This window comes from Protopterus annectens, chromosome 11.part0 (genome assembly GCF_019279795.1).
Source record: "Protopterus annectens isolate FY-2018-M chromosome 11.part0, PAN1.0, whole genome shotgun sequence".
Taxonomy (NCBI): Eukaryota; Metazoa; Chordata; order Ceratodontiformes; family Protopteridae; genus Protopterus; species Protopterus annectens.
Genome location: NC_056745.1, coordinates 136,266,784 through 136,288,199, shown reverse-complemented (window position 1 = coordinate 136,288,199; position 21,416 = coordinate 136,266,784). Strand labels below are relative to the sequence as shown.

General features: G+C 40.5%; 1 protein-coding gene across 5 annotated transcripts in view; it reads right to left on the bottom strand.

The window, feature by feature from the left end:
* Positions 1-21,416, bottom strand: part of LOC122815212 (voltage-dependent L-type calcium channel subunit alpha-1C-like) — a 2,602,552-nt gene that overhangs the window by 2,479,076 nt on the left and 102,060 nt on the right. For all 5 annotated transcript variants that reach the window (XM_044087523.1, XM_044087521.1, XM_044087522.1 and 2 more), the window contains exon 3: positions 10,568-10,764. In XM_044087523.1, coding sequence (XP_043943458.1) covers positions 10,568-10,764 — 197 coding nt within the window. The remainder of the gene's footprint in view (positions 1-10,567; positions 10,765-21,416) is intronic.

Below are 21,416 nucleotides of genomic sequence, written 5' to 3'. Positions count from 1 at the left end.
CTAGCTGCGAAGCAATTTTTTCCTGAGCCCCCGCAGCTGTAGGATCCTGCACAACTTCACCTAGCTCCTTAAGGATATCCCTTTGGAGTCTGGTGAAGTGACAAAGATAGTTCAGCGAACGCATAGCAAATGTCGCTGAAGAAAACATCCGCTTACCATATCTATCCATGGTCCTAGAGTCCTTATTAGGAGGATGGACAGGTACGGAAGGATCTGCAAGTTCCTTCTTGGTGGCAGCCGCCACCACCATGGCATCAGCGGGGACACCTTTTGTAAGGAATTGCTTGTCCGACGGGGCAGTGATAAATTTAGAAGGCCTCCTAGGGACAGGCTCTACAGAGTCAGGAGCAGTCCATGCCTTTCGAGCAATAACCTGCATAAGGGGGTCGAAAGGCGGAGACACCCAGGAGGTGGAGGGCCGAAATCCAAACGCCTCCAGGTATACTGAATCATCCTCAGAGGGATTATTGATGGGCCAGTTTCCCCTCTGTCTAAGGAGTTCTAGGATGTCTGAGAAGGAGACATCCTCAGAGGGGGATCTTGGGGATCCCTCTGACTCATCTAAGTCAGTATCTGAAGTGATAGACTCGGGGGAGTCTACGTGTTTCCTCTTACATGTCCTCTTCCGCGGAGGATCCCCCGACAAATCAGGAGAATCCTCGGAAGAGGGGGATATTCCCAGTGGGGAAACCTGAGGCGGAGGATCTCTGGGTCCTGGAGCAAGAGAAGTGGCAGAGATGTCAACAGGCACCATAGAGGGAGGAGCTAAGGGAATAGACTGCTGGCTGAGACCAGTGGCCAGCACACTCTTCATTACTCAAGGCCCCTCCCAGGAAGGTCCGAGAGAACCCGCTCAAGAACTAGGAACTCCAGGACCCACCGAAAGGAAGGCTCGAGGCAGATGTCGGAGCCGAGCTCACCAAGGCCGAGGCTCCAAGGGGAAGAGCGGGCTCGGACAAGGGTCGATGCCACTCACCCTCGGAGGAGACCAGGAAGCCCGCCACGAATCCCTCTAAGGAAGGTCTCAAGAGGAGATAAGAGTAGAGGCTGAAGGAGCAGAAGGGGGTATCTGTCCCTCAGCCATAGCAGAAACCATTCCCGAAGACTCCAACTCCAATCTCTGAGGAAGAGTTGAAGGAGGAACTGCGATGGGTGTGGACTAATAGTCGTCTGCTGAGACGGACTATGTAGCATTTGGGCCAGTGCCTGTGACTTTAGTAATCTACTGACCACTCTCTCCAAATCATGGTCAGAAAGCCTGGATGACCTTGAAGATCGGCTCCGATGGCTCCGCTCCGAGAGGAGAGGCGGCCGAGCCGAAGTATCGGCTCCAAGGAAGGGACCTAGACCTCTTCCTCGAAGGAACCATCGGAGCCGATGAAACTACTGAAACTGTCGGAGCCGACAACTTATCGGCACCAACAGGTAGTTGATGCATCGGCTCCAGCCGGAGCCGATAGCCATAAATGTAAGGGTGTCGGAGCCGATCGGAGCCGACACCGATGCCTGGGCCACATGGTGGTCGGAACCGATCGGAGCCGACACCGAAGTGGTCGAACCAGAGTCGGCACCGATAGCTAACCCAGAATCGGCTCCAGCCGGAGCCGATCTCGACTCTGAATGAGTCGGAGCCGAGGCCACAGGCTTGGACACAGAAGCCTGGGCCTTGGAAGACTTAGAAGTCTTAGATGGGGCCGACTTAGCCGGAGAGCCGTCCGGCTTAAGAAGGCCCCTCAAAATCAATTTATTTCTTCTTTCCTGCAGGACTCTCTGGCTAAAAGAATGACATATAGCACAGGAGTCCTGCAGGTGAAGAGGCCCCAGACAGTACAGGCAAGAAGTGTGACCGTCTGTCAGAGACATCTTCTGACAGCACGAGTCACACTTCTTAAAGCCTGAGACCCTTTCTTTAGACATGGTGTAAAACACACACACACACACCAGTCCAAGAAATTAAATTAAATATACCAAAAGGTATCACTAACAGACACACACACACACCCTAACAGGGGGGGGATGGGATGGGTGAAAGTCTGACTAAAAGTTATGAGGAGACAGGGAAATTTTCTGTCAGAAAGGGATTAAAACTAAGTTAAAACTAATAATTTAAGGTTTTTTTGTAAAAAGGGGCTAAAATAGTAAAGTAACAATTCACTTACCAGGAGCTGGTAAAAGGAGGACCTCATCAGCGAAGCGGCAAACGAGATCTGGGTACTTACTGCCTTGCATCATGGGATATGGGGCTGCCTCGAGCTGGTAAAAGTGACTCTCGAGCTTAGCAAGTGCCGAGTCAGAGCCGAGGATCGGCTCCGAACCCATCAAGCAAGAATGAAGGCGAGATTGACAACTTAACATTGTTTGCTTTATTTGCAGATGATATATATTTGGACTGATGATAGAAAAAATAAAATATGTGATGTATAATATATGCAACTGGAAACAAGTTAATGTATTTTTTGTTTTATATTATTGTATGTTAGCCTATATCTTAAATAATAAATTAAATGGTAATTTAATAAAGGTGTTAAAAAAAGAGTCAAAAGCCTGCTTGGTTAAGTCTTTTCAAAGCAGATGAGTGATATAATTTATTGCCTTCGAGGCAAACATGCCTGTGTAGGCACATTTCCTTATTCTGTGCAATGAATGACAATCTTTGTTGGAGAAAATGGACAGCTTGCTATGTCTGCAGATAGCCCTCTTCTAGTGGCTACTGCTACAGTCATGGAGTCCACCAGAGAGTTTTTACTGCAGTAGTCCCTGTGCTTAGAGGGATAAAGAATTTGAAGTCCAACATGGCTAATTATAAGGTCAAGACAGCCTCACATGTTAAAGACTACCATAAAGCCTTCTACAGCCATGTCTGAAGCCTTAAAGGAAGCACGCATTAGTGTGCTGACCTGGTGGATAACAGTGCCACCTTCAATGAGCAAAGCAACACAGCAAATTTGCTGGCTGACATATTTAGCTTAAACTCCACCCCCTCACTCCTCCCTTGAAATACCTACTAGAATAACCCCCCTTGAAATACCTACTAGAATAACCCCCCAACTATTAACAGGGAGCAGGTCTTAGTGGCGCTCACTAAAGCCAAAAACACAGCCTCAGTGGGTCCACACAATATCCTGGGATGTCTCCTAAATAGCATGAAACATAACCTATCTGGACCACTTGACTGGTTAACATTTTAATGATGTCACTTCTTATGTTATCTAAATTTTTGAACAAAACTTTGAATTTTAGTTTGATGAAATCCAGGTTAGAACTTTTGAATGAAGATTGCAGTACAGTGAGGACTGGGAAATTTACCCTTTTCTTCACTGTAGTTTGATCTCAGAGCTGGTATGTATATATATATATATATATATATATATATATATATATATATATATATTTATATATATATATATATATATATATATATATATATATATAAAAAATTTGCAGGGGTGTGGGAGGTGTAGGGGGCTTGCCCACCCTTCATAAAAATAAAAAGTACATTTTTGTGTTGGGGGGGGGGGTTGTTGTTCATGTTTCCAGAAACTAGATCATATGGCATATGGCCTCATCCGTATGAATTTTGAGTTTCGAAAACTTGATCTGACATAGATCCATAAATATATATATATATATATATATATATATATATTTGGATATAGATATAGATATATATATATATATATACACACACACACACACACACACACATATATATATATATATATACATATATATATATATATATATATATATATACACACACACACACACACACACACACACACACACGTATGTGTGTTATGTATGCTAGATAAAAGCAGAATATAAAAATGCTATATATAAATATATTTAAAAAAAAATATATATATATATATATATATATCTATATCTATATATATATATATATCTATATATATATATATATATATATATATATATATATATAGTTCCCCTTCAGAAGGTTGACCGGCTGAAATCTCGAAATGCGTATGGTCGAGACCATATGCTCGAAATTTTAGTAGCTCAATCTTCTGAATGGGGATCGGCATACAGCACAGAACGGGAGATTCCCCTTTCTGCGCTGTAGTGCGATCTCGGAGTTGGTATAAATAAGTAACAGGGGTGTGGGGGGTGCAGGGGGGTTTGCCCCCCTGCAGAAACATTGTTTTGTATTACGTTGTTTTTTTTCCCCCCCTTTCAGGAGGTCGAACTTCTGAATTTCGAGCATATGGTTTCGGCCATATGCATTTCGAGATTTCAGTCATTCAACCTTCTGAAGGGGAACCATACATAAATATATATATATATATATATATATATATATATATATATATATATATATATAAAAACAAGGAAGATGGTGGCACCTTGTGTGGCAGTGGCCTCTCTGGTTTTCGAAGTGCGTGTTGTGTTTTGTGGTCTGTTTTGATCAATTTTGGTTCATTTGGCCTGGCTGAAGGTGTGTCTTGGTGTTCGTGGTGTCCGCGTTACTTTGTTTTTGCTACTGGGGTTGTTGGACTGAGATCGGAAATGAAAATGGAAGTTTAGGCCTTCTGTGTCATGTTGAGCGAGGTGCAGAGTGCGGAACACTGGAATCAGACTCTTGGCTGCAGGGTTAGTTTTGGAAGTCCAGTGTTGGATTTTCCTGGGTCAGACTGAGCTGGATTGGATCTAGAGGCTGCTGATGACTGTCAGAGATGTCGGAAATGGAGCTGGTAAGGATTGAGAGAGGATGATGGAACTGGTGGGGCCATTCAGGGTGATCATGCTGGATGCAGAAGGCAAGGGTCTGTTTTTTTTGTCTGCCGGTTCTTGTCTTGAATTGGATTTGGTTGGTGGTGTTGGACCTGGTGAGACCTGACTGGGACTTGGGATGATGCTGGTGTGAGAGAGTGATGGCAATGGAATGCACATAGTGGATTGCTGTAATCCGTGGGATCAAAGGTTGATGGATAATTCCGTGCCTACTATTGGCTCGGTCACTGTTGTTGTAAATGTCGTATTTTTGTTTCTGTGTTGCTGCGCTTTTCTGTTGTACATGAGCTTGGAGAAACGAAATTTCATTTAGCTGTACACTTGTTTCTGGACTGAATGACAATGAAGTTAACTTTGACTTCTGACTTTAAATATATATATATATATATATATATATATATATATATATATATATATATATATACATACACACAAACACACACACACATATACACAGACAGGGCTAAGCATGAGTCTTCAAACTTAACGAGGTCATAGCACACTTTCCTATAAATACTGTTTACAACTGAGTCCAAGAGTGCATATAAATTAGAAACATTTGGACCAAAGCCAGCTGTCTTTTACACACTCACATTCCAGCTGCTCATGAATCAGTTGTTCACAGATAAACACCTGTTTGTCTATCTGAGTGGAAAAGAATCAAATCCACAGACTTTATCTATAAACAGAAAATCCAGAAGCTTGAACAGGATGCAAAATGCACAACACTTGCTTTTTGCAGATGGTCAAGCCCCCCTGCATCCCTCACTCACCCCCTTGCTAGAAAAAAAAAATTATATATATATTTTCATAGGTAGGTACTAGGCTATTGACCCTAGGGCCTATATAAGCCTAGCCAAAAAGGTACCCTGGCTTTCACCACCTAAGAAAATTATTTTCCTGTGCTCCTGTCTAGCAGAGTCACAGAGGTGATCCCCGGGGTGAATTTCCTATTTCCCATCCACTCATCCAGATTTTTCTTAAAGAGTGCTAATGAGGAGCTTTGTTTGATATAGATAGGTAGTTTGTTCCAGAGTATGGGAAATCACTGGGACAGGAATCTCTCCCTTTAGCATGTTCTGTTTATTGTAGTGATATGGTTTAGGTCCCTAGAGTGTGTAGCTTGGATGGACTGGGATTTCTTTAAGTGGAGCATGTCCAACAGCTCTGGGTTTGACATAGCTTTGTATGTTAGGCAGAGATTGCCTCTGAGCAGGCAATATGCGACAAAGTAAAGCTGGAGTTTTTTAGACAGTCTGCGTAGGGCATCTGTTTGAGGCCGGTAATCCTCTTTGTGAGGTATTTCTGCGGCTTTTCCAGTTGTTGTAGATGTCTTGTGAGGTACACACCAAAAGGGGTATTGTACTCTATAATGGGTCTAATGAGTGACAAGTAGTGGGGAACAATGACCTCTTTTTTCCTGGATGAGAAACCTTTTGTGATGAGATGTGCCACGTAGAAGGATTTCCTGACTACTGTGGCAATGTGATTATCAAAGGAGAGACTACTGTCTACCTGTGTCCCAAGGTCTCTTATCACACTTTTGGTGTTAAATAGACTACCATCTATGTGGTAGCTCATGGGTTCAGAGTTTTTACCAAAGGGGATGACAATGCACTTTGTGGCATTGAGCTTGAGGCCATGGCTTTGACACCAGGCATCTATCTCCGTGAGACCCCAGGATGTCCACATCATTAGGAGTTTCGATTATGGGTCCTAGTTCGCAGTCATCTGTGAACTTCATTAGCCAAAGACCTTCTGTGTTAGCCTGTACTTCAGAAAAGTAGATACCAAACAGGAGAGTACCCAGGACTGAACCCTGTGGTACTCCACTTGTCACTGGTCTGAAGTCAGATTTGGAGTCTGCTACTTTCACAGTGTGGGTTCTGTCAGACAGCCAGTTGGCAACCCATCTTGTGACACAGGAATTTATACCTAGTTTAGTGAGTTTGTCTATAATTCCAGAGTGGGGGTGGTGCAGAAAGCCTGAGCGAGAGCTAGACAGGTTGTGTGAACCACCTTAACTGCTTCAAAGAATTCTATCAGGTTTAGGAGACATGATCTGCCTTTTACAAACCCAAACTGGGTGGGGTCCAGAGTTTGGAGATTAGGAATGTCTTTGTGTATAAGATCCATAATACGTTCCAAATGGGGAGGTAGTTCCCGGGGTCCGTGGTGGCTCCCCCTTTGTGGAGTGGGATAACTGTTGCTGTGCGCCATTCAGTGGGCACAAAGCCTGAGGTGAGGCTATGATTGAACATGGTGCTTAGGTGGGGTGCCAGTTCATTCTGCAGTTCATGGAGAACGCACCCTGGGATGCTGTCAGGTCCCCTGGATGCTGTGTTTTTGGCTTTGTAGAGTGTGGTTTTTACCTGTGCAGCCATGATTACAGGAACTTTGCATTCTTCAGGTACAGAGATGGGCTCTTTAGGGGGTGAGAGCGGGGTAAAATTAGCACTGAACCTATCTGCCAGGATGCTGGCAATATCAGTTGGTTCTGTATATTTAGTGCCGTTATACTGTAATTCAGAGCAGATCTGAGTGTTGCCATTGAGATTCTTGACATAGCTATAGAATGCTTTGTGGTTGTCTTTAGAATCAGTAGCGATTTTGTTTTGTAACTACCTTTGGAGGATTTTATGAGGGATCTCAGCTTCTTACTGAGGTTGACCAGGGAGTTCCTCCAATCATGGAATTTTACTCTTGTTTCCAATAGTTTCTTTCTTCTGTTGTAGAGTTTGTTTATGGCAGGGGACCACCAGATTGGCTTCCTTTTTTTGGAGGATAGCATCTTGGTTCTGTTAGGGATAGCACGATCCATGTACTTGTGTAAGTGCTTATAAAATGCATTTGTGTAGGATTCAGCAGTCGTACCTCTATTGTCCGTCTGCATGGGTGTTGTGAAGTTTTCCACTTCTGTCTTAAGAAGCGTGAAGTTGGCTTTGAAGAAATTTTTTACGGTGGTTTCCCTAATGGGGGTTGGGGGCGGGATATGAATGTCTAGGGTGATTAGCTTGTGGTCACATCTGACCAAAGAGGAATTGATCTCTGGTGTGGAACACCGGTCGCCCATGTTGGTAATGACCAGGTCTAGGATATTGCTGCCCTTGGTGGGGGTGTGGATAAGTTGATCCAAGGCATTGGAATTTATGACTTCCAGAAAACGTTGAGCAAAAGAGTTGGTACATGAGTAGTTTTCCCAGTTAATGGTGGGGTAGTTGAAATCGCCCATTATTAGGGTGTTGGGCTGTACCCTAATATTTTCCAGTCTATCAAGAAATTAGGAGTAGGAATCCTGGGGCATGGTGGGGAATCTACAGCAAGTTACAATTTGCACTGTGGTCTTGCCCAGAGTTAGTTGCACTTGGATAATCTCGGATGCATTATGCTGAGCAACTAGCCTGGAGGTTTGGATATCCTTAATGAATATGGACACGCCTCCACCTTTAGTGTTTCGGTCCAGGTTAAGTGGCCGAAAGGTGTGGTATGAATTATAGCCTGGTAATGCAGGGGTGCTCTCTGGAGCCCTGAACCAGGTCACTGTCACTGCACAAATGTCGATGCTCTCCATTTTACAGAGTGCCTTGAGTGAATGCATGTTGAGGTTTAGACTTCCTTTCACCAGGGTTTCTCTAGTGGAAACCAGGGAAATCAATTCCCCTGAAGGGGATGAGGTGGATCACACCACAATGGTGACAGGAGCCATACCCTGATCCCCACTGGGCTGTGATCCTGCACATTACAAACTGTATCCTATTCAAGCTTCTAGGTTTTCAATCTTTCAGGCTTGATCTTGTGTGGTTCGCTCTTTTGAGCATTTGATCTTCTAACAGGGACCCATACACACATACATACATACAGGGAAGTCAAACCTAACATTTCTAGCAGACATATGGTATCAGAAATTCATCTGGGAGTCATTGTTACAAACTGCTATTTATTTATTAATTTATTTTTTGCCATACTCTTTGCTCCTGCTGCCTGTCAGCCATCAGCCCTTGCCAGTCAATTGGCCCATTTGTTCACCATGACCAGGACAAGGGTCAAGGTCAACTGGCATGGGCTTTAATCTAGCTAGCCGTACGGGGTGGTTCATAGCCATAAGGGGTAGTTCAAGAGCTTTCTGCTTTAGCTCTGTGTTCTGTTTCCTGCAGATGTCCAGCTTGCAGAGCCAAAGAGCGACTGTCTGCTCTGGTCTTTCCTCACTTCTGCAAGAGATGTTTGCTAGCAACAGCCAATATTCACCCCCACCCCACCTCACCCCCTTCAGGGGAAGTGATTTCCCTGATTTCCACTAGAGAAACCCTGGTGAAAGGAAAGCAGCCCACACAGCTTCACTCCTTTCTTTTCCTGCCTGGCTTCTCCAAAGGCAGGGCTGGTAATTGAACCCAGGGTCATCTAGGTTGTGAAAAGGCTCCAGGCTCCATTGTTACCAATTACACTAACCAAAAAATGTTAATGCCTTAGGACACACAGCTATGTGAACAAGGGAATAAGATGAAATGCTACAGGTAAGAGTAGCAGCAGTGCAGAACACTACAGAAACGTATGTTAGAATGCAGTTTAAGCTTTCAGGGATACACTATTAAAAAGTTGCAAGTTTGAAATAGTCTAGAAATCAGCCAGCAGTAACCATCAACAGCTGATGGAGAATGGTAACAGCCCAGATCATTGGAAATACATGTTTCTAGAATTTAAGAAAATGAAACTACTTAGACAATTTCTAGATGCATCACAGTTGTAAACACAGGACTTACATGAAATGAATTTAAATAAGGACAATAGAAACTGCACATTCTATAAACAGCAGAAGATACTGCCTTCACAAAGCATTAAAGGATTCCATACTTGTGGCTCATGGCCAGTTGACTGGGTTCTGACTGCCTGAACACAACCGGCTACATTTATATTTCATCATAGAAATTAGCAGAGAGTGATAGAAGCAGTGGGATCATTTTTTAACTAATTATCCTTCTGATCCGTTTTGCTCGAGCATATTTTCAATAGCTTTTATCTCCACTGCTCATAGAGGAAATGATGGCTACCTTTACATGGATATGGAGGAAAACAGTGAAAAACCTGAAATGGGTGGGAGAATAAAAAAAAATGTCTTTATGTCTTAAGAGCCAAAGGAGGCAAACCTAACATACACCAAGTCCTGCAAACATACTTTTTCCGGATTCTAAATAGTATTTTTTATTAAGTATATGTTTAAAAAGCTCAAGCATTATTGCATAATTGTTAACATGTTTTAGTTTTACCCAAAAAGGTAGGTGCATGTATATCTTGTATATGTACATAAACCTGTAAATGTGTGCATGGGTGTGCATGCTCATGCATGTGTATGTGTGTGTGTGTGTGTGTGTGTGTGTGTGTGTGTGTGTGTGTGTGTAAGTTTGTGTGTGTGTGTGCATACATTATACACACAAACACGCACACACACATACATGCATGCATATAAATTATAGAAATATATGTATATTTACAAACACACACAGTTATGTGCAGAATCGTTATTCATTTACATCCAGGCTCCATGTCACCATCTGGACTATAGCTGTCAACAAGAAATGATATGCCTTTTATATATCAGAGCACACATCCATATTATCTGTTATACTAATAGCCATGAAAACAGTGCAATGTTAGAGGTGAAGTTTGTTGTCAGGACTTTATTTTTCACAAACCAGTGGCCATAAACAACCATAGAGTGGAATCAGAGAAAAACACCAGAAGGTTGCCAAACAGAGTGGGGATCTTTGTACCCTTTCTTCTTACAGAAAAATCATTAAATCCATAGTGAATGGATACCTACCCAGTAAAGCACGTCTGTCCACCCCTCCATGGTAATGCACTGAAAAACAGTCAGCATAGCAAAGGCAAAGTTATCAAAGTTGGTGATACCATCATTGGGTCCTACCCATTCTGATTTACACACTGTCCCATTACGACACTGGCGACCATGCCCTTTAACTCCAGCACAGGGAGCAGGCTCTTCTTCAGCTAATATTGCTGAAATAGAAAACAAACCTGGAATCACAGACGCTAGAAAAAAGGTCTCTCAAATACATTCAGTCATGAAGTTAAAAAAGTGTAAATCAAATATTATATTTCATCTTTGTTATTATTTTAACTAAAGTAAATAGCTCTAACAGAAAATGAAATAAATTAAACATTCACATCATAGAAGCATTCTAAAATTTTATCTAATCTCATAAATCTACAGAAAAACATAAAAAATACAAAATAAATGTCTACAACAAATTCTACAATGACTTTCAGTTGTGTTTAAATAATAGATCTGCAGGTTAAGGAGAAAGCATTTATCTTATTTAAAAAATATACTCCAGTTTTATTTATTTAAGCTGACAGTAATAATTACATTACTTTTCTATAATGTTACCATAACCAATAAATGTATGATATCATTGCTGAATTTCACATTCTTTTTAAGGCAATATCAGTGACGTCTTAAAATCACAGCATCACAACATTCACTAGAATTTAGTCTAATAAATGTTAGTTTGTAAGTACTGATATGTGGTACAATTTCATTATTTTTCGTCATTTCTGTTGGTGTATAGAAGTTGGCATCATCAGAGCTGTAGTTAGTTCAATTTGTCGCCCTGGACAATGCCCCCAGGGCATCCTTCCTCAACGCCAAGAAGAAGTCCTCAGGAGTTGAGAACAAAAAAGTCCAAAGTAAAGCAGGTAAAAAATCAAAAGATAAAGCTTTAGTGTTAAAACACATGCACAGTCTTTGATGTCACCAAAGCAGATTCGGTCTTAATCACAGCTGCTTAAATTATTATAGGTACTGCTTGTAGCCCTGCGACTGCAAGGACAGACCAGCACTCCTGCCCTATTACCACAAATCACACCAATCTGAGTGATTATGCATATCTTTAGTGAAGACAGCCAACAGCAGTGGTCCTAATATTGATCCTTGGGGGTACTCCAATGTTAGTGGCAATGAAGGATGAGATGGCATTATGCAAGCTAACAGTCTGTTTTTTGAGGTAGGAGTTGAATCATGATAGCACTGTATCACCGCAGCTTAGCTACTGTAGGCTCTGTAAGAGTTATCGTTTGGTTCATTATATCAGTTTGGTTTAGTCTAGGAATAAGGTTGACACAGTTAGTTGTTTTGTCACATTTTCTGGTCACAAGTTGTACTAGCCTTAGCAATGTTATTTGCTTGCTGTGACCAGACCCGATGCCCTGCTTAGTTGTTGTTAGAAAGGTGTGCTCCAACAGGAAATCAGTTAATTGTATTTGGGTAATCCCTTCCAAAATTTTCTAGAATGTGCGTAAAATGCTGACTTGACTGTACTTTAGCAGTATATCCTGCATTGAATAATGGATAATTTTTGTCTGCTTCCAACAAGCAGTTGTCTTTCTGCACTGAGACTTTGGCAATGAAGGATGCTCCCTTTATTAAAAGTCTGGGAGAAAAAGCAGCAATAGATATAGAAACATGGTATTTAAGCTTAGTTAGCATTTTTACTGTGGAGTAAATGCAGATTTGGGATATCCTGCATGCTCGGGGCAACTGGTGGCAACTGTAGAGCTACTCTGTTTGGTATTGTAGACACTGTTGATTGACTTGAAGCACTCAGAAAATTGATTACCTAGCTCTGGGGTGTTGGCAGGTCAAGAGGCGTATACAGTATCATGGTATTGTCATGTTATGCCAAGTAGCTTATTACTGACTTCCAAAATCCTGAAGAGACATCCAGTGTAGAAGCACTGCAGCAAAAATTTCTTAAATCAAGGATGGAAGCAGATATCATGCTAAGTCAATGGGTGAATATGCTACAAGGGAAATTCTTATCTGAAATTAAACTTGCTGAATGAATGTTTACAACATGGAGATACTGAAGTAGATTAATTGGATACTTGAGTGCTAATGACCACAAACTAAGAACATAAGACTACTGTAAAATACATTAGTATGTATACCAGCCTATGTCCTCTGGTGAGAAAGAATTGATGAACTCAATGAGGTGCCACTTATTTTATAGTTGGTGACATCATGGGGCAGCAGCAGCTAGGATTTCTTAAAATATGATGCCATACTGTAAAAACTATGACTAGCAGATAGCCCCATGTTACATATCTGATGCAAACAAATATCCTGAAGTATGACAGATTACTTATTAGGACAAAAAAAAAAGATTGGTCTTATGAAGTCTTGTGACAACTAGATAAGCTTGATGAAGAGAGGGACTGCTGATTTTATTTTAGAAGGATCATTCTCTTTTTTTTAAATACCTTTATCAAATTATCACATAAGACACAGGCAAACATACAGTTACATAAAAGAAAACAAACCATAATAACATGTTCCCAGTTCGATACATTATACATCACATATGTTCCTTTGTATAACAGTCCAGCATTACATAAATTGCTCAGTTCCTGACTTCCCTTAAAACTCACTTCTCCAGAACATTATTCCGCATACATTGTTCCTACAATTTCCATTTATTTCAATGTAATTTGCATATTTGCAATTTCCTACCCTTTCTAGAGCCCACTTCCAGTTCTTTTATCTCTCTTACAATGTTCAATACTTCAAATACAGATGATTAGTCTTTGATTTCCATTTTCAAGTAACTGCTTTTTTTGACAACCACCAGAATTAAACTTAAGAAGGCCTTATTATGTCTAGGCAATTCAGATCCTGTGTCTCAGCTCAAAAGAATAATTTTCTTATTTACATCCATTTGCTCACCCTGTACTTCTGACAGAGTACTGTGTAGGGAATTTTTTAAGTCTGCCAGCTCATTATACTCCCAAAACACATGTTCTCAGTTACCTCTTCATTCCCATCACAGCTCCAACATTTGTTATCTACCCGAGGAAATATTCTTTGGAGTCTGATTGGGGGAAAAACATATCTATGAAAACACTTTCAAGCAAAAATCCTAAATCTTCTACTGTACACTGTTGTGACACTTGAGAGCCACATGTAGATCCTCCTGTTGCTCCATTGTGAAGGGCTTATCCATACTTTCTTCTAAATCTTTTTAAACCTCCTCTGATTGATTCCTATAGTTATTATACAGCATTTTATATGTCCTACTAATTATCCGTTTTTTAACAGCAGCTTCTTTTCTAGAGTCAACTAAGAACTCTTCCAGAGTGGTTCTTTGACTTAGGATCTCCCTATCCATTTCTCTTTGCCTATACTATGACATCAATCCCTGCTAAGGAAGGCAGTCTCTAGCCTGCAGTCCAAATGTATTCTTGGCCTCTTATCTTTCTTTTAACTTTCCCCTCTCTAGTTATTTGTTTCCAATACCTTGATTCCTTTTCCGGTTTTCTCCAGTAAATTTGCAGCCCCCTCTTTGTATTTTCTGTACCCCTAAATGCAGTCATCCCTATTGGTAAAATCTCCTTTCTCCATTCTCATGTTGGCTTAGTACTTAGAATGCTTTCAGCTACTTTATGAATACAATATTCTGTACAGCTGTTATTCTCCTTAAGGATCTGCATCCAAAATTCCACTCTCTCTCTCTCTCTCTCTCTTTCTCTCTCCATATTTCACCCCCTACATTTTACCACATCCCTTTCTACACTGAATTATGGCTTTCCACTAGTGTTACGTATATGAGCCGAAATTGTATAGCTCTAAAATATCCCTTCAAACCAGATAATCCTAAACTACCTTGTTCTACTGGAAAGAACAACTTGAACAACTTATCCCACAAGACCCTTGCCGTCTTCCCCTCCCATATAAATTCCTTCAACTCTTTATTAATTACTGTCCACAGCTTCTCCTCTGGTTGATAAAAATATGCCAGATCTGTATACAAAATTAAAAAGACTAACAACATTTTCACTGCTTGTATTTTGCTATCCATACCCATAAACCAGAGCTTTTTGTATTATCTTTTTAGTCTCTTCCAACACATCCTCAGCTTGCATGACAGAAACTTTTTTTATTCCCTACTCAAAAATACTTAATTTTATTGTGTTCACATAGATATGGGTATTACTTAACCAATTACTGCTATAACCTTTGCTTTATTTTCATTATTTTTATATCTCAAAATGTTCTGCAACACTGAGATGTCCATTTCTGGTTTTACTAGATACAAAATAATATTGTTTGCAAATAAAGTCAACTTTTCTTGATTACCGTACCAATTATATTCTTGAATTTCTGAGTCCCTTATTTTCATTGTCATTGGTTCTAAATATAAAGCAAATAACACAGGGGAAAGAGGACACTCTTGCCTGGTTCTTCTGTTCAGACACAACTTATCAGAGAGGAACCTTCCCACTTTAATTATTGCTTCTGAACCCTCATATATCCTCCTAATTAACCTTATTATTTTATCAGGGAATGCAAAGGCTTTCACTGTCCCACTCATAAAATCTCAGCTTACTCTTACGAATGATTTCTCTATAAAAAGACGCACCAATAACACTAGTATTTTCTTACATTCCGCTTCCCTCTGGATCATATTGCACTATTAATGTTGCCAAAAGTTTGCCTTCCCTCCATAAAACAACGCTGATCCATATCTATCAAATTTGGCAACACATTTGCCATTCTTTTAGCTATTATAGACATAAACACTTTATAATCAATGTTTGAAACTGAAATGGATTTACATGAAGCTGGGTCTGATGGGTATTTACCCTCATTAGGTATTACAGCCACCACAGCTTTCTTCTGGGATGTCGGTGCTTCTTCTCCTTTTAAAATACTATTAAACAAAACCTTCCAGATATTTATCACTTTCTTCCCTCCTAGCTTCCAAACTTCCAAAAAAATACCATTTGTTCCTGCAGATTGATTATACATCACCATTTGTCTCTCATCTACTCCTATCTAATTGTTAACTGCTGAGCCTCATCTACCCCTAACCTTGGCCTACTTAAGTCTTCCTTAGATATTTTCATTTGTGCTCTTTCTAGATTTCCACATTTTATTGCCTTATACAAATTGTCATACAATATCCAAAATATATCTAACACTTCTACAGGATCTCTGGTTATTTTTCTTGTAATATGCTCCCCAAATCTGGCAACAACCCTTTCTACTTTCTGATGCCCAAGTCATTGTGCTAAAAGTTTTTGTGTTCTGGTGTTATTATAAAAACAATTACTTAACAGCAATCTTTTAAAACTTATGCATATTGTCCAGATACTCCCTTTTTTCTCTTTGTGGCTCTCTTTTGTGAGATGCCCCTTATTCTACAATACTTTAATCTTTGTCAGTCTCTCTAAGTAATTGCCGTTACTTCTTAACCATATATTCTTTTCTTTTATTTCTACCCTATTTTTAAACTCCACTTTCATTTTATCCCACTCACTAGCTATAACCTCTGAATAAATGTCTATCTTCCCTAATAACTCTTGAATAATTTCCACTACCCATTCCTTAAATTCCTCTCTTTTTAACAGGTAGGTATTAAAGCACCAGTGTCTCATTTGTACTTCATTACCCTACATTTTTATCTTAGTTTTTATTGGCACATGATCTAAAATAGTTATTGGATGTGTGTCGAAACTTTCAATAAAATGCACATGTTCCTGTGAAATATAATTTCTGTCTAGTCTAATCCAGTTACTGCACCTTGGAGAATAATATGTAAATTCCCCTCACAGTTCTTACTACTGAATTTATGTCTTCCATACAAAATGTTTTTAGAAATTTTTTCAGAAATAAACACTCTTTTATTTTATTTTATTTATTTTACATTTGTTGACCGGGATAGTCCGACTGGATGCATGTCCATTTTCAGCGGAGGCCCGGGGAGAAAAGCTCCAAGGGTAAGCAGATACAGCTTACATAATACCAGCATTACATATTACAAACAGATTATTTACAGAGATTACATAAGTAAGCAAGTTAAACAAGTTCCACAGGTTAAAGTTAGTCCTGAGCACAAGTCAGGATTAAATTAAATTACACAGTAAACTGGTTAACAGATTTTTACACATTCGAGTTAGCCAGGCTTGATACATTGACATAGCCAGTTAAGTGACAAATGTTGCTTGAGTCTAGTTTTAAATTGACCTAAGGTGGAAAGTAAGGTAATATCAGCTGGAAGTGAGTTCAAGGATCTACTTACAGAGTTTGCAAAGAGAGAATCACCGGCTGTGTTATTAATTTTGCTAGTCTGAATTAGTAGTTTGTTAGAGGATCGAAGCGGTCTAGGATTGTTATAGGGGGTGATAATATTTTTAAGTGCAGGAGTATTGTCCGGATTACAGAGGATTTTATAGGCCATAATCAGTTGGTTATACTGGATTAGGCTAGGTAGTTCAAGCCAACCAAGCTGATTTAGATTGATGCAATGATGTGTCCTAAAAGGCAGCCCAGTGGCAAACCTGGCAATGTGGTTGTAGCAAATTGAGAGTTTGTTAAGGACAGTCTTGTTCAAATTCGAGAGTAGAGGGATGCATACAGAAGGGTTGAAAGAAGGTGAGAGCGAGCTATGGCAATTTTAGCTGGAGGGGTTAGGAAGGCTTTTATTCTGTAAAGTGACCCTAGTTTTTTATTGATGGTTTTGATAGTGTGGTTAACATGTAGGTCAAATTTGAGATTATTGTCTATGATGACACCTAATAGTTTTGTAGATGGGTCAGGGAGATTATTGTGCCATCATTTGATTTTATGGTAAAGGTGAAAGCGGTAGACCTATGTGTTGGTGAAAATAACAGCATTTTAGTTTTTGGGATTTAGGATCAGACGATGTTCAGAAAGCCAGTTTTCTATTGTATTAAAGGTGGTCTGGATAGCTGACCATAACTCTACTGGAGATGTGGCTGAGCAAATCAGAGTAGAGTCATCAGCATATTGGATACAGCTGACTTTTGGGATGACAGTATAGAGGTCGTTAATGAAGATGGAGAACAGCAAGGGCCCTAGTATAGAGCCTTGTGGTACTCCGAGGGTGTTAGGTAGAAGGTTAGAGAGTTTGTTCTGCCAGAGGACAGCCTGCTGTCGACCATTCAGGTAGGATTGAAACCATTGGAGGGCTCCAGTATCTAGACAGAATGTTTGCAGGGTGTGGATTAAAAGTTGGTGATCAACCATATCGAATGCCTTGGAAAGATCCAAAAAGAGGGCTGAGGATATATAATTATTGTTGCGATTATGGTTTATGGCGTTAGTAAAGGCTAGGAGGGCTGAAGTAGTGCTGTGATGGGGACGGAAGCCATGCTGAGTGTCTGCCATAAGGCGATTTTGGATTAGGGGGTGCATGAATTGTCTATGAATACATTTTTCCATAATCTTTGCAAGTGGAGAGAGTATATTGGCCTATAATTGGAGAATTCAGTAGAGCTGCCTCCTTTGTGAAGTGGGATTACATAGGATATTTTCCAGATGGTGGGAATTTTAGCTTCTACTATGATTCGATTGATTAGTATTGAGACGGGGTAAGCAATAGCATCAGCTGATTTTTGTAGGTACTCGGCAGGGAGTTGATCAGCAGAAAGTGTAGTGGGTTTTAATTTTTTGATCAAGGTACGGATATGTGAAGTGGCGACTGGTTTGAAGCTGAATGCAAGTAGGTTTCTAGGGGTGCTACTTTCAGGACCAGGGGAGCTAGGAGGTAGTTGGCTAGCTAGGGCTTGAATTGTCTCAGTAAAGAATTGGTTAAAACTATCAGAAACATCTTCAGGGGTTTTATCAATAGTAGCAGCAGGGATTGGGGTTGAAGTTTGTCCAGGATGTAGTAGATTATTTAAACCTGCCCAAAACTTCTGAGAGTTATTTTGATTTACTGTCTGTAAATTACAGTAGTATTGTTTTTTGTCTTGTAAAATTGATTTTTGGTTTCGCTCCTGGATTGCCTGTATTTAATGTGATCTTGAGGGTCTTTAGAAGAACGCCATAAAGCCCATGCTTTGTTTCTAAGGGTAATTTTGAGTTTAGACTCTATAGAAAGCCATGGTGCAGTTTTTGCCTTGGTTCTCTTTGAACGAACAGGTGCATGCAAATCAAGGATATCAAGGAATTTGTTGTTAAAGTATGCTACTGCTTCCTCTAAGGAGGTGTTTTAGAATAGACCAATTACATGAGTTTAGTTCTTGTTGGAATTTGGCAGGGTCAAAGTTTTTATTGTTTCTAACCTTTCTGAGTAAGGGTTGTTGGGAATTAATGGTTTTGTGCTTAATTACATATGTGAGAAGGTGATCGCTTAGGCCATTAAGGAGGGTACCAGAGGTGTACAGTTGGGGTGACTGTTTATGAGTACCCAGTCAAGTATACTTTCTTTTTGGTTGGGTTTACCTATCCTGGTAGGGGTGGATATGATTTGTGTAAATGCATGCAGGTTAATATGGGTGGTTGGGGATTCTAAGGAACAGGTGCCCCAGTCTATGTTAAAGTCTCCAAGTAGTAGGGTTTCTTGGAGGTAGTGACATGATAACCAGTGCAGGATATCTTCAGATGTAGATATATTGTTACCTGGGGGAATGTACATACAGATGATATTAATGCATTTATTTTTATTAAGTTGCAATTTGGTGGCAAGAATCTCAGAGTTATTAATCTGAGGAGGTTGTATTACATCTATGGTGACATTCAACTCAGATTTATAGAGTACAGCTACCCAACCCCCCTTCCTCGAAGCACGATCCAGCCTGTGTATGTTGTACCCAGGTGGTAACACTTCATTGTCTTTAGTGTTAGGTTTTAACCAGGTTTCAGATAAACAGAAAATCTCAGGGGAGTGGACATCCAGAAGTGCATGCAATTCATGTACCTTGTTATTAATGCTTCTAATATTGAGATGACAGACTAGGAGAGAGTTAGTTGGCCTATAAATTGTAGGTTTGTAGCTTAGATTACAAGTAGAGGGGGTATGTGTATCTGAAGTGAGTGGGTCAGGGTTGGGGTGAATATCACCACCAAGTATTAGGTTGAGTCTATACTTGGTGATGAACTTCAGGAATTTGTTTATTAGTTTGTGGTAGTGTTTGGATGTAGAGCTAATGTGCCTGGGGTTGAGATGTTGATGGACTGAACAAGATGTTGGATAGGATCTGGTACTGTAAGTATGGTTGAAGGTGGAAGGATTTATAGCTGGGGTGATAGTATGGCCTTTTGGGATCTGAAATCCCGTAAGAAACTGGTTTTCATACAAGGTAAGGAGGTATGATGTGAACAAGAGGGGTAGTAAAGAGGAGTATATCATTATATGTGATTCAGCTAGTGTGTGAAGGAACTGTTTTACCTGGTGATGCAACACCAGAAGATAGAGTGGTGAGGTAAAGGTACTGGAAGGGGGGGTGGGAGAATGCCAGATGAAAGCTAATAGGTGCTATTAAATGTAGGTAGCAGAATAGGGGTGGGTGGAATTATCCCAGATGAAAGCAGATAGGATCTAGAAAGTGGGAGTGACTATAGTACTATAGATTTAGAGGTACTGGGGGCGGGAGCGAATTGGGGGCAGGGAGGGGAGCAAAGAGAGCCCGAGCATAGCGAGGGCAAACGTAGCGGGGCTATTGCAGTTTACAAGGTTTCCTATGGTATCCTAAAGCTATAAGGTAAGTATTACAGCTCTAATGTAAGAGTCAATTTACTGCAGTTACAGGGGAAGGAGGCAACCACTCAAGTAGAAACAAAGAGCACTATGGCTGACCAATATGGTGACCTGCTTAATTACAAAACACTGTAAGTGAAAGCTTAACAAATGCTATTTGTGTAACCTACTCTGTTTAACTGTTGAAAACAACTGATTGCAGTCCTGTAGACACCGTTTTGTAGGGAACTGTAGAGTTCAGTCTGTTTAACTGTTGAAAACAACTGATTGCAGTCCTGTAGACACCGTTTTGTAGGGAACTGTAGAGTTCAGTCTGTTTAACTGTTGAAAACAACTGATTGCAGTCCTGTAGACACCGTTTTGTAGGGAACTGTAGAGTTCAGTCTGTTTAACTGTTGAAAACAACTGATTGCAGTCCTGTAGACACCGTTTTGCAGGGAACTGTAGAGTTCAGTCTGTTTAACTGTTGAAAACAACTGATTGCAGTCCTGTAGACACCGTTTTGTAGGGAACTGTAGAGTTCAGTCTGTCTAACTGTTGAAAACAACTGATTGCAGTCCTGTAGACACCGTTTTGTAGGGAACTGTAGAGTTCAGTCTGTTTAACTGTTGAAAACAACTGATTGCAGTCCTGTACACACCGTTTTGTAGGGAACTGTAGAGTTCAGTCTGTTTAACTGTTGAAAACAACTGATTGCAGTCCTGTAGACACCGTTTTGTAGGGAACTGTAGAGTTCAGTCTGTTTAATTGTTGAAAACAACTGATTGCAGTCCTGTAGACACAATTTTGTAGGGAACTGTAGAGATCAGTCTGTTTAACTGTTGAAAACAACTGATTGCAGTCCTGTAGACACCGTTTTGTAGGGAACTGTAGAGTTCAGACAAAGTCACACCAGGTCAGCCAAGGGGGGAAGAGAGAGGGAAATCCTAAGCACCTAGATTTGAAAATGTGTTATATTTTCCCTTCTAGGTTCCCCAGATACATCCTCACTGTTGCAAATCAAGTTCTAGTTCCTACCTATAAGTAGTATTCACTGCTGAAAGCTGACTTCTCCCAACACAAACACACCAAACAAACAGCAATCCACACACATACACCTAAAATCCTACATCTAACCCTACACTAAACTGTACACACACCACTAGCTAT